The 12,713-nt window shown below is 37.5% G+C and overlaps 1 protein-coding gene across 2 annotated transcripts; it reads left to right on the top strand.

Moving 5' to 3' along the window:
• The first annotated feature begins 468 nt into the window (after nt 1-468).
• emc10 (ER membrane protein complex subunit 10) lies at nt 469-7,977 on the top strand. Of its 2 annotated transcripts, XM_067570320.1 has the most exons (8): nt 469-617; nt 750-816; nt 1,895-2,007; nt 2,215-2,328; nt 5,273-5,457; nt 5,787-5,880; nt 7,033-7,130; nt 7,663-7,977. In XM_067570320.1, the coding sequence occupies exons 1-7, from the start codon at nt 525-527 to the stop codon at nt 7,117-7,119; spliced, it is 753 nt and encodes a 250-aa protein (XP_067426421.1). In that variant the 5' UTR covers nt 469-524; the 3' UTR covers nt 7,120-7,130; nt 7,663-7,977. The 2 variants fall into 2 exon arrangements, with proteins under 2 accessions (XP_067426421.1, XP_067426420.1); XM_067570319.1 differs by lacking the exon at nt 7,033-7,130.
• The last annotated feature ends 4,736 nt before the right edge of the window (nt 7,978-12,713 follow it).

The raw sequence follows: 12,713 nt of genomic DNA, 5'->3' as shown, positions 1-12,713 counted from the left end.
TTATTTGCAGTGACCCTTCCCTCTAAGTGGACAAATGGACCCAAACCATGCCAGCAAAACGCCCCCCAAAGCATAACGGAGCCACCAGATCCCCTCACTGTAAGGGTCAAGCATTCAGACCTGTACCAGTTTTTTCCTTTAATTTGTCACCCGTCTGTACATTATTCTGCACAGTGAAGTTCAAACATTCAACTGTAGGAACAAGAAGAAAAACATGTTTTTGAGTGGAGGGGTACTTTAAATTTTTAAGGGAATCTAAGGAAATTTAATAATTTATTCTAGAAGCAGACTTCCAAAAACTTCCAAATGAATATTTGAAATATTGCAAAAACAAAGAAAAGAAAGATTTGTAATTTCATTTAATTTCAAGGCTCAACAATGAGCTTATTTATTTATTTATCTATTTTATTTTATTTTATTTATTTATTTTCAGAGACTTCTGTTATGAAAAAAAAGCACTCCGGAAATGCTAATATTACTGTAGCACGTTTGACGGTGTCTTCCGGTACCCACTTCTGTTAAAAATGGCTCGCCTACTGCCATTTAAAATCGCCGTTGTTTTTACTATTTTTTTCTTCTTATGCACGAGTTTCGTCTGTTGTAACAACGGAAGAAGGGTAAGTGTGACATCGCATCAGTTTAAGTACAATATTTGACTGCGTTTAAGCGGAAGTTGCACCTGTTAGCCAAGTGCTTAGCATTAGCTTTGCGTGCTAAAGGCTAACACCAGATTTTGTTTTCATTCTCAGGTTGGCGATGCCTTAGACACTGAGTTCAGCGGTTTCTCTGTGCCTCTTGAACATTCCTTTGAAGTTGGTGAGAAAATGTTTTGTTATTATTGACGTTAACAGCTATGTTACATAGTTAATACATTGTTGGTAATGCTGCTGAAGCTAACTATGTAGCCTTGTGCCACCGGCAATAACGCCATATTCGTACAGAGAAACGTACATATCAAACTCTTAAATCTGTAATTTTGATATTTTCTAACGTATCGACAAATTCATGTACCTGGTTCAACATATTTTGATATATTTTCAGAAATGCTAATGTGATCTGTATAATTCGGCATGTAGGAAAGACTGCAACATTTTATTTATCTCAACATTTTATATTTCTTTTTTAGGTTTAGATGCTCAATACATTTTCCCACAACCAGATATTTACTAAATTATGCAGAATTTTTGAATGGGGTTTTGATTTAGTGTTTTGTTTTGTCTGTTTTTATCAGTTTATAAATGAGATTCTTTTCATAATGTAGTAATATACATATGTAATAATCTGGTCATATATAGGGCCTATATAGTCCTGAATTTTCTTTAAAACACATGACATTAAATGTGTAACTAGACTGTTTCTCAAAAAAGGGGCCTTAGAAGGTATTTAAAAGTCTGAAATCTCATTCACAAAGGTCTGAAATATTTTTTCTAGGCTGTCATAGGAAGAAATGTTTTGTGATTTTTGTCAAAACTTGGCCGGGAGATCCCTGATTCTGTTGTTCTCTGATCTTGAATGAATTAGTTATTTTTTTAATTGGTTAATCAATCCATCCATTCATCCATTGTTTTTCTGCTGCTTATTCATGTCCAAGTCATGATTAATGAGTAGTTAGTGATATAATTTGGAATGATTGTTATATACTGCCAGAAAGTCAGGACAAATATGTGAAATAAATTGAATTAAACCGACATTTTCCACATTGCACTTGGTAAATCATTCCAGCCCTAATGGTTTTTATTGAAGTCTCTCATACTTTGGCAGTGAAGCAGGTATTAAATTGCATTATATGTGGTATTAAAATGTCTTTAAAAGCCTTAAATTTAACTCGGTGAAACCTGCAGAAACCCTGATGGTGTCTTCCTGTTCTTACTGTCCATCAATCTCCTTGTTTCAGATGATGTAGCTAAATTTCGGGTACGTGGAGCGCTGATATTGAAAGCTGGAAGGGAGCCGAGCGTCTCACTAAGTCAGAACCAGCTATCAGAGGAGGACAGAACCAAACTAAAGGTGAAATATGATAAACAGTGATGTGAACTCACAAATACTGTAGTCCAAAATAGAGATCCCCTAAAGCAACACACAAATGAGGTGATTCATTTTGTTTTTAAATACTGTTTGTTTGTGGACACCATGTGCCACAATCTGACCAAAGAGTTCATTACAAATTAGTTGAATGACCACTGACAACCATGTTTGTTTCGAATGACTCAACAGGAAGTGGCTGCCGTGGACGGTCTGTACAGAATCCGAGTGCCTCGTGTCTTCCTGCAGGCAGACAGACAGACAGAGCGACAGATGGAGGGTTACCTCACAGCGTTTGTCAGAGCTGTATGTATCTCACTGATCTACTGATTTCTTCAGTAAAAGCACTTTAGATAAACACCATGGTAAGACTGGATTAGAGAAGTGTAATGTCACGGCTTCATATAAAGGGCAGAAGATGTTGCTTGGCACTGGAAAAAACCGTTAAAGGGGATGTTGAAGAAGTAGGTTAGTAGGTGGGAGTGTGTGCAAAAAAGTTGGCCTTTACTAACAAAAATATTAGTTGTATTGGTTTTATTGGGACAAGTTTTAAACATAAATGTTAACATTTGATGCACAGCACCAGAGTTAGCTTAAAGTTAATTTTCATCTGTAGTCCCTTACAATTAAAACATATAAGAGCACAATAACAAACAGTACAAAGCAAAAAACACACAGGTCACATTATACAAAACACAAAGCTTCACCCAACCGTACATCACATAGAAATTAATAACGTAAGCTTGTCAAATTAAAAGCAAGATTATTTGCGTTCATGAGAAGACCATGGGATGAAATTTAGATTTAAATTAGAAGAATTTATCTTGGCGTTTGCTCTCAGAAACGCAACATTAAAGATATAAGCAAAACAAACTTTGGGAAATGCAACAAATATAACTTAAAATTGAGGAAAAGACGGGAAAAACCTGATAAAACATCACAGCCAGTTACCACCAACACTCTCCCAGTGACTCAGCCTCACCTGACTGGAACCCACCCAGTTTACAACAGGATGAGCTGGACGTTCATGTCATATCAGAGTTATTGTAATTACGAGTGTCTAACTTGTAAGTAGCGTTCACATCTATATCCAAGTCAAACACAGATTTATTTCTGAAAGCTCAGATATTTACCCACCGAGCTCTTATTAGGAACATCTATGCGATCTAATACAACCTCACTGCCATAAATTCTACTGTCACAAAGTTTATACATTTTCAGTTTTTGTTGACATTGTCAAAAAGATAATTCTGCTTTATTATTGTTGTTATTATTATTATTATTATTATTATTATTATTATTATTATTATTATTATTATTATTATTGAGGTTGTAGTGGGTGGTGATGTACTGGAGTGCGTTATATTGAAAAGTCTTCCTGATATTTTGCCTTCTCATGTATGTTAATGGGCTGGACATTAAATTGACATGATTTTAAACCCTCCTGAAACACAGACTACTCAACTGACACTTGTATTCTGTTATTTGTGTAACACGACTGATAAATTAACAGATAAATTCAAAACACTGGAGACAATGTCTATGTTGGGAAATAGAGCCTGGTTAAAAGAGTGTATCACTACATGAAGAGCTTCATAAGTGACACTTGTGTCATTAGTGTAACAAATGAATCAAAGGTTTATAGGTTTTTGATGGTCTCTCTTGGTGAATTCAAACTTAAAGACTCTGGAAATTTGGCTTTAAATAGTAAAAATGCATATATGATATCAAAGTGTCTCATTAAGCATCCACAAAAATCTGAGTAAAAATAAAAGTTCATGAATATTAGAAAACCTAATTAAAAAAACAGCTCATTTTGCTGTTTAGACCATTTCTCCAGACTGTGTAGGTGTGGCAGATCACGTGACACCTGCACCTGCTACTGGGGGCTGTCTAACTACAGTAGCAAACCACTGGGTTTCCATCACGGTAAATAAACTACATTTATAACATGCACCATTATCACTAAAGGAGGCAGAGGAGTAGCTAAACATGAGACACTCCAAGCAAAAGAGACGCCATCGCTAACTGTGAAGCTAAAGTAACTAGCAGATCTGAAAAGCATGTAACCAACCGTGAGATTAGCGAGAAAGTCGCTAAAAGAAGGAGAGAGAGATAAGACTTCTTGAGCAGAACTTGTGTGCATTTAAATGTACAGCAGGTAATCAGCCACAGTAATGAAGAATATAGCAAAATTAACTGAGATGCAGAAATGCTGCCAATGACACAGAAACTTCAGCCACCAGAAATACGCTTACAGCAGCACATCACATTGCTTATGATTGACGTAATAAATGTCAGAGTATAACCACGTCCAATTCAAACCCAATATCAGGAAAGTTTACAAAAACTTGACAATATTTCTGATACTTTTTAGATGATTCCTATTATGTACATAAGACCAGAACATTGTTAGAAGGCTGTTGTGGATTTTGGGTTTGCAGTGGTTTTAATAATCAAGGCTCCTGGGATTCCTTTTAATCTGTGTGTTGTTTTTTGTAAAATTGTTGATACAGAGGACATGTTGAAATGTTTCCTTAACCTCTTCCACTCCCCCCCCTTCCTACTGTAGACCTATTTTGTTTTTTTTGGGTGGGGGCAGGGGATCTTTAGATGGAGCTAGCAGGTCAACAGTATATGCTACATAGAAGATATCATTTGTTACACAGATTTGCTGAAAAATTTGAGGCCATGATTATCATAGAGGTCATAATAGGTCATTTTATACAAGTGAGGTCAAGCTTCAAAAAATGGTCTCACTACAATAAAACGGCTACTACGGGGACCAACATCATCCACATGAATACAGCTGGGCTCATTGAATCCAGAAGAGTCTCAGCCTTCCAGTCAGACCAAATTTATGCAATTCTAAGACTGTTTAGGGACCTCGAGTATGCAGAAATATTCAAATACACCATTTTTAGAATAAGAGAAAGTAACACATTCATACTGCATTAAAAAAAACTGCATGGTATTAGCATAAAGTGGGCATATCTGTACAGAGGAGACTCGTGGGTACCCACAGAACCCATTTTCCTTCACATATCTTGAGGTCAAGAGACCCCTTTTGAAAATGACCGTGCCAGTTTAAATTTAGCCAAACTTTGGGGATTTTAAGATTTGATCTGACAGCTTGTTTGTTATCATTCTTTGTCTTTAAAGTTTGAATTGAATCATATGCATCACATGATTCAGACGTGGGCGATACCGACTTTCAACATGAACCTTTGCTCTCTGCTCCGATCCTCAGTGCGCCATGGTCGAGTCCCATCTGAGCGACGTGATCGCCCTCCACACCGACGTCTCCGGATACCTCATCGGCGTCTCCATAGTGACGTTACCCGGAGCCTGCAGGGGCACCGAGGTGGAGGACGAGGTCGATCTCGAGGTTTTCAACACCACGCTCAGCGTCGTGGCTCCCGTCAATGCACCCGGGTCAGTCGATAATATGTTTTCTCGCCGCTAATAAGATCCCTGTTCATTTCTCACATGTCCCCACTAGCTAATAAAGCCCGACTGTTAACGGTAGCGCGCTGCCTCCGTCCCTATCTGTCGGTGTCTGTTGGCAGCTGGTGGAAATCCTCTTGTGTATCTGAGTATAACTTTCTCAGATGTCTTTGATTCATATTTTCCTTGTCGTAGCTGCTTCACATCATCCCCCCCCCCATAGGTAGAACAAGTCTCTTTGCAATTTTTTCTTCCTTTTTAGATATACTCTCTCTTTTGGGGGTTTGTTTGAATGCTAATTGCCGTCTTTCTTCCAGACCTGAGACGGCTCTGTTCCTTGAACGAATGGAACAGGAATCTGAGAAGAAAGGGAAGAATCCACAAGAGCAGAAATCTTTCTTCGCTAAATATGTAAGTACTCGTACTGCAAAAACTGCTGATAGAGTCAACAGTCTGTGCCTAAAGAGATCCTCTCTGCCGTCGGTAATTGTCCTCTGATGGTTGTAATGGTCCGTACAGTCGATGAAGAAATGAAAATGAGTTCATCTTTTTTTTTGCTCAATCAGACCCAACATGGTTTTTTTTCAATTTGCCAATATTTCTGGCTGAAAAGAAGGAACATTGAAGTCCAAATGATCCTGTTTTTTCATCCAGTTTGAGTCCTTGTCTTGGTTTTAGATGAGGCTACAACGATTAATCGATTAGTTGATTGACAGCAGATTAATCAGCAACTGTTTAGTTGATTGACTAAGTATTTTTTTAAGCAAAACTGCTGAACATTTGCTGGTTCAAGGACCTCAGTTTAGAGAATTTGTTGCTTTTCTTGGTGTTATATTTCTGTAAATTTAATATTTTAGGGGTTTGAACTAGAACTGCAACGATTAGTCAATCAACAGGAAATGAATCGGCAACTGTTTTGATTTTATCTTTGGTTTGGTGACTGTTGGCTCAGACAAAACAAGACATTTGAGGACGTCTTCTTGAGTTCTGGGAAACAGTGATCAACAGTTTTCACCATTTTCTGACGTTTTATAGACCAAACGATTAATCAGTTAATCATTAGCTGCAGCCCTAGTTTGGACTGTTTGTCAGACGAGATATTTGAAGATGTCACCTTGAACTCCAGGACGTCTTAATCAGTATTTTTTTACTATTTTCTGATGGTTGCAGTTCTAGTTTGAGACCCAGCTGTTCTGACTAGTCGTCCTAAATTATTCAGCCAACAAAAGTCCAATTTCAAACCTTTAAAAAAAAATGAGTCATCCTTTAAAAAAAAACTGAGATTTTGTTTGTCTTCTGGCATTTCGAGCTGTCAGTCGGAGTAAACGCCGTTTCTCCCTTCGAGCTCCGTGGTCGGAAACATTCCCACAGAGAACCTGGTCTCGTCTCCTATCGCTTGGCTCGTCTCAGCTCTTTTATGATCTCTCTGTGTGTGTGTGTGTGTGTGTTTGTGTGTGTGTGTGTGTGTGTGTTTTGCACTGTGCCGTATCCTGCTGTGTTGACTCTTGTGCTTGTGCTGCATCCAGTGACATTGTGTTGACTCGGTGCTGTGCTGTGTTCCAGTGGTATTTGATTCTGGGAGGTGCAATCTTCCTCATGGCCACCAATTCGGCACAGCCCCCAGCAGGGGGAGGCAGAGAGCAGAGCTGATTCCCACTCAAGTACTGTTTTCTTACTTGTGGCTCGTTCTGTCCTCCTCCGTCAAGTTATGTATTTAACTTTTAAGCAATGTGACTAACTGAAACCCCCCCACCCTCCCCTACCCCCTCCTCCCTCTTGCTTCTTACTCATTTTCCTTTTTCCAATCTTTTGACATTTCTTTTTTTCCAGGTTCAATGCCAAATACATTTCAGAAAACTCCAATATTCTTAATTTGAAGCACTTTGTATGAGGACATACTGGGCAGCCTCCAAATCAATTAAATCAATTATCAGTGTGATTATGTTCAGCATGTGTTTGGTGTTTGATCCTGACGTTTCTTCTTCTTCACTTTTAGAGTCTCTTACCCACCTGTACACTTATCTTTTTTTCTTCTTTTCTGTTCAGAAAATCATTTAACCTAATCTGGGATGACCAATCTGGAACTGTTGAAAAGATCTCAGTCATTAACAGTTAATTTGTTGTCTTGTAAACAAAGATATCATCGTATTTACTTCCCCTTTTTTTTCTCTCTCTCCTCTTTTTCTCCTCCAGTGGATGTACATCGTGCCTCTCGTTCTCTTCCTGATGATGTCTGGCGCTCAGGACCAATCAGGAGGAGGAGCCGGGGGCGGAGCAGCTAACGGAGGCGGCCGATGATCAACACGCTAACAGTTGTTTTTTTTTGTGAAGATTTACTGAACAATAATTCTCTTGGAACAGTTTTTAATTGCTGTACATAATGCTATTTAAGGAAAATAAACGTCCGTCACTCACAACTGAAACCTGTACAGTAGAGAGAAGATAATGTGTCCTGCAGATGACTGCGTTTTTAATTCTAATGTGAAAATAAAGTATTTATTACTTGAATTGACTCAGACTGAAGATTTTTACAGGTCAACTCTCAGTTCTGGATTAGGGTTCCTGTTTTACTCTTTAATAGTAACACTGTTGAAGTTGAATGAAATACTTTTATAATATGAATAAAAATGAGGAGACAAGTGTTTTCTCAGTTTCACATGAAGTCCAGGAAACATTAAGGTGCTCTTCAAGATGAAAAAACTCAAAACAGAGAAGAAAACGTTCTTCAGGATCTTCATCTGATGTCTGATTTTTAACTAACATGTCAGACTAAAAAGGCTTTTAATAAAACTTCTTGCTCTGCTTGTGCCTGAAGAACATTTTCTGTTACGACTTTTATAATATAATGAAAGTATAAAAACAGTCATTGAGCCGCTTACATCTTCTAAAATAGTGAGTAATCATAGAGTTTAATATTCTCACCTGATGAACTTAAAGTTACATGAAAGTGTGAGCAGTGTGTTGGAGCTGGTTACATTATGATTATTTCACCTGCCAGCCAGAACTCTTTATTTAATATATATATTATTTTATTGACAGATTTTTCATACAGACATAAACCACTCCATATAACCATATAACAGATAATAGTAACAGAAAGTAGTTCATCTTAACTGTGTATCAAGGACAGAAAGCATCATAACAGTACATATCATCTACATGTGATTGCAATCCATCATAAATAAGATTTCTTTTAAAAAACGAACAAAAACAATAAACAAATATGGTTAAATTGAGTGCAGATATTCTTCTCATTCATGTTGAGTCAGAACTCTTCAAGGTGCAAAAAGTCAAAACCAACTTATGCACAAAATTAAATTTTAATATTGCAAACATATTTAGAGGTCGAGTTGATAAGTTAGAATAATGTACAATAAATTACTGTTGACAGATGGAAGATGTCAACAATACGTATAAGAAATTAACATTTATTTTTAAGGTATTACATTGTCAGAATTTTAGCTTTTTTTACAGTCAGTTTCATTCAAATTCCAGTAAAAACCCCAACAAACAGTCTGGCTCTGCACTGGTTTCTCTCACTAACGGGGGGAAACTGGAACCACTCGTCTGTCAGTTTGCCACATTTGAATCTGAGATCCTCCACTGAGCAGTTTAATCCTTTATAATACAGCCAGTTACTCCATTTGGATAAGAGCAGCTACTGTTGTCCTCCAACAAGTCTTCACTGTTGTGACAGTTTACAGCATTTAATTAAATACTTGTTTGAATAAACAATATTTACAAAAACCAGATGATTCATTACATTTCATGTGTATGTTTATATGGACTTTTATAGACTTCTGTCCTGTTCTCAAGTGCCTTTATTCATAATAATTACATAATTAATACTGGGATACAATTAGGGCTGCAAATGATTATTTTCATTATTCCATCAGATATTCTATCAGAAAATAGTGAAAAATACTGTGATAATTTCTTAGAGGCAGCTTCAAATGTCTTGTTTTATACAATCAACAGTCCAAAAGATCCAAAGATGATCAGTTTACTATAATGTACGTCACAAAAAAAACTTTAAATCATCATATTTGAGAGGCTGCAACCAGTAAATGTTTAGAATTTCCCTTAAAAACATGACAAACTGTTATTGGATTATGAAAATAGCTGCTTATTAATTATCTGTAGTCGATTACTTGACTAATCATTTCAACTGTAAATACAATTAAATTTTGAGTGTATTTTAGCATAGTTGGGTTGCATGTTATGTTTTTTATTATTATTTTATTTTAGACAGAAGACATTTAGTTACCACAACATATCTGATCATAAGTTTTCATTATTGCCTTTTAGGTGTGACATAAAACAACTAAAACCACCACAGAATTAAATATATAAATGTAAAATCTACGTAAAACACAATCAGAAAGAAGTATGATACAATACTTTAACTTAAAATCCTAATCATGCCTTTAACATGACAGCTGATGTCTGTTTCGGTTATTTAACTGTAAGATCAAAGGCCAACAGTGAAATTTGAAATCCTACAAAGGCGACTTGTGAACTCGGAGGGGAGAATAAACATCTGACAGACAGTCCAGTCCAAACTGAAGGGCGACCACCGGTCTGCCTGGGATCCTGACTCTGCCCATGTTTGGGGTTCTCGTGTGAACATCTGCGTGTTTCCTCCATCATCCTGCCACCTATCCGTGTATTTATATTCATGAGTCAGGGGGGGTTGGGATCCTAGAATCACAGCAACACAGCTTTAGAAACAGTATGTCCCAAAATCCCTGTGTCAACATTGCCTCTCCTCTTCCTCACGTCAGTCAGCCTGGCTGTTTTTAGTCCATGTGTCCAACTGTGAGGAATATCCTCTTATTTTGGGAGGCTCAGCGTTGAGCTTCAACACTTCGCTGCCCTCTGCCCTCGTCCAATCGCCAGCCGGGCCTTTCTCAGAACGAGCCACACCGCCCTGCTCCGTGTACAACTTGAGGGATAAGGTGATAATAACAGCTGAAGGAAACAGGAGAGTCTCAATGGAGTGAGCTGGACGACACATAATATTATGATTTTGTTATACTGTTCAATGCTGTATTCTTTAATTTGGTCTATTTTGTTACACACATCTATTTCCTGTCTGTCTCTTTTCCCCCTTTAAGGTTTTTTTTAGGGTGTTTTTCCTTATTTGAACCGAGCGTTTAAGGACAGAGGATGTTGTGTTGCTGTGCATACTGTAAAGCCTGAGGCAGATTTGTGATTTGTGATATAGGGTCGTATAAATAAAACTGACTCGACTTAACCACAGTCATCTGTTTGTAAAGAGATCTGCCTCTGAAGGTTATAGACGCCTTTTTATCAGCAGGATGAGCCGTGATTAAACACGCCTTAAAATGTTCCCACTCCCCGACCAGTACACCGCAGATCCTTTTTCCACTTGAAAACACAATCTCAGCTGTGTATTTTACTTTCAGCGTAAACACTAATGAATCACAGGAGGCCTATCAGCGTGCAGCGTGATATATGTGCATCTACCAGGAAGCCGGAGGACACTGACACTGAGACACATGATTGTTGTGATGTTTGAGAAGGGAATCATGTGTGTTTGCAGTTACACAGAGGTCACACATAAACATATGTTGCTTTCAACGCTTGTATAACAAATAGGAAAATATGTACTGGTCAAATATAACACGTGAAAATAACACAACATTATATCTAAGTAAAGTAGACATTATAATGATTAAAATAATAACAGATAATTTACATTTTCATACTTTAAATACATCATTTACAGTATGAATTACTGCTGGAGGCTAAAATACTTTACATTTATAACAGCATAAAAACATTAATAAATGCTTAATACATTTAATATGTTTACACACACACACAATGATGTACTTGTAAGCAGATATAAGTGTTTATTAATATATTTGGCAATGACTATAACTCCTCCTGTGAGCCTCCATAAGTGCAGAGAGAATATTGTAACATAAGACAAACAAAGAAAGAGAAACCCCTTCTCACGTGTTTAAAGACACATGAAAAGACTCAGCTTTGAATAATAATTCATGTCTGATGTGTTTTTCCACAAAAAGGATCAATTACCTAGTTAGAAATTCTTAGAATGACATCTTTTTGAGTGTATGAATATACAAATATTTTAAAAGTTTAACTGCTGGACACAAGATGTCTCTTATTTCACTGAGAAGTCCATTCTCAGTGTTTGTGCACTGGAGGTTTCACACTTGTTTAAGTTGCATACTGGACCACTAATTAGTCATGATGTCATAAACTATGTTTGCAGTTACGCGACTTAAACTCAGATTTAAGGTGAACGCAGAGAAACTTTCCTCCTGCAGCAGATAAATGTGAAAACAGCCTTCGAGTGTCAAACTCTGCACAGTGAAGCTCAATCGTCACATTTTAAAAAAAACACACATTTTTGGGTGGAGGAGGACTTTAAAATAGACTGTGTGACTTTATTCATACAGTCAGCATTATTAGAAGCAGTATTTCTCAAGATCAGTGGTGCAAAGTGGATTTAACTTCCTGTCACTGCATCTTTAGTTCACCAAGGAGAATGAATATAGACATTTTTATTGGTAGCTACACCAAAAACATTAGTGCTCTTTCTGTTTCATCTCATAAAGAAAAGCAGCAATTTCCCCACAAAGTCCAACCTAATAATACACAAACTAACACCATCGAGGCTGTAAATCATTTGAAGTGTCTTATGGATGTAATAAGGCCTGACTGCAGACATTTAATTTATTGTAATTGACAAGATATCCAAATGTCCACATAGCATGGAAAGATGATATCAGGTAAATCATATACGAAGGAGACAGATAGCAGAAGAAAACGTGATGCGAGAGCGTCCATGTGGGCAGAGAAGAGGGGAGATCACGTACATGAAAAAGGGCTGCTGCTTGCATAGCAGCAGTTACTCATAAATCTCAGGGCTCTCTGTCGCTTAGAGACCACCAATGTCAGCATGACACCATGTGTTAGGCAGGACACCCACCCAACCCCTCCTCCCCACCCCCCCACCCCCCCCCCCCCCCCCGCACCATGACATCTCATGATTTAGGAGCAGTTACGAGGTTTATACTGCACTAAAACCGCAAGGGGCCAGTTGATTTTGGCCTGTCGTTTTCACACTGTAAATCTGGACACTTTAACCATATATGTTTTAGTAAAGATGCTCAGCCTTGATCTATAACTAAAATCTGTGTTTTATCTCTTCTATAGGCACTGCAAGACACTACAAATGACAAATATTA

The sequence above is a fragment of the Thunnus thynnus genome, chromosome 17 (assembly GCF_963924715.1).
Source record: "Thunnus thynnus chromosome 17, fThuThy2.1, whole genome shotgun sequence".
NCBI classification, from domain to species: Eukaryota; Metazoa; Chordata; class Actinopteri; order Scombriformes; family Scombridae; genus Thunnus; species Thunnus thynnus.
Note: the sequence above shows the minus strand (reverse complement) of the source record. Positions and strands in the feature narration are given on the sequence as shown.

What these genes read in the sequence shown, in the direction of transcription:
- emc10 (XM_067570319.1), top strand. Translation starts at nt 525, where the DNA reads ATGGCTCGCCTACTGCCATTTAAAATCGCCGTTGTTTTTACTATTTTT. An exon ending in GTTGTAACAACGGAAGAAGG is followed by an intron (nt 618 to 749) that starts GTAAGTGTGACA and finishes TTTCATTCTCAG; the next exon opens with GTTGGCGATGCCTTAGACAC. An exon ending in TCACAGCGTTTGTCAGAGCT is followed by an intron (nt 2,329 to 5,272) that starts GTATGTATCTCA and finishes TCCGATCCTCAG; the next exon opens with TGCGCCATGGTCGAGTCCCA.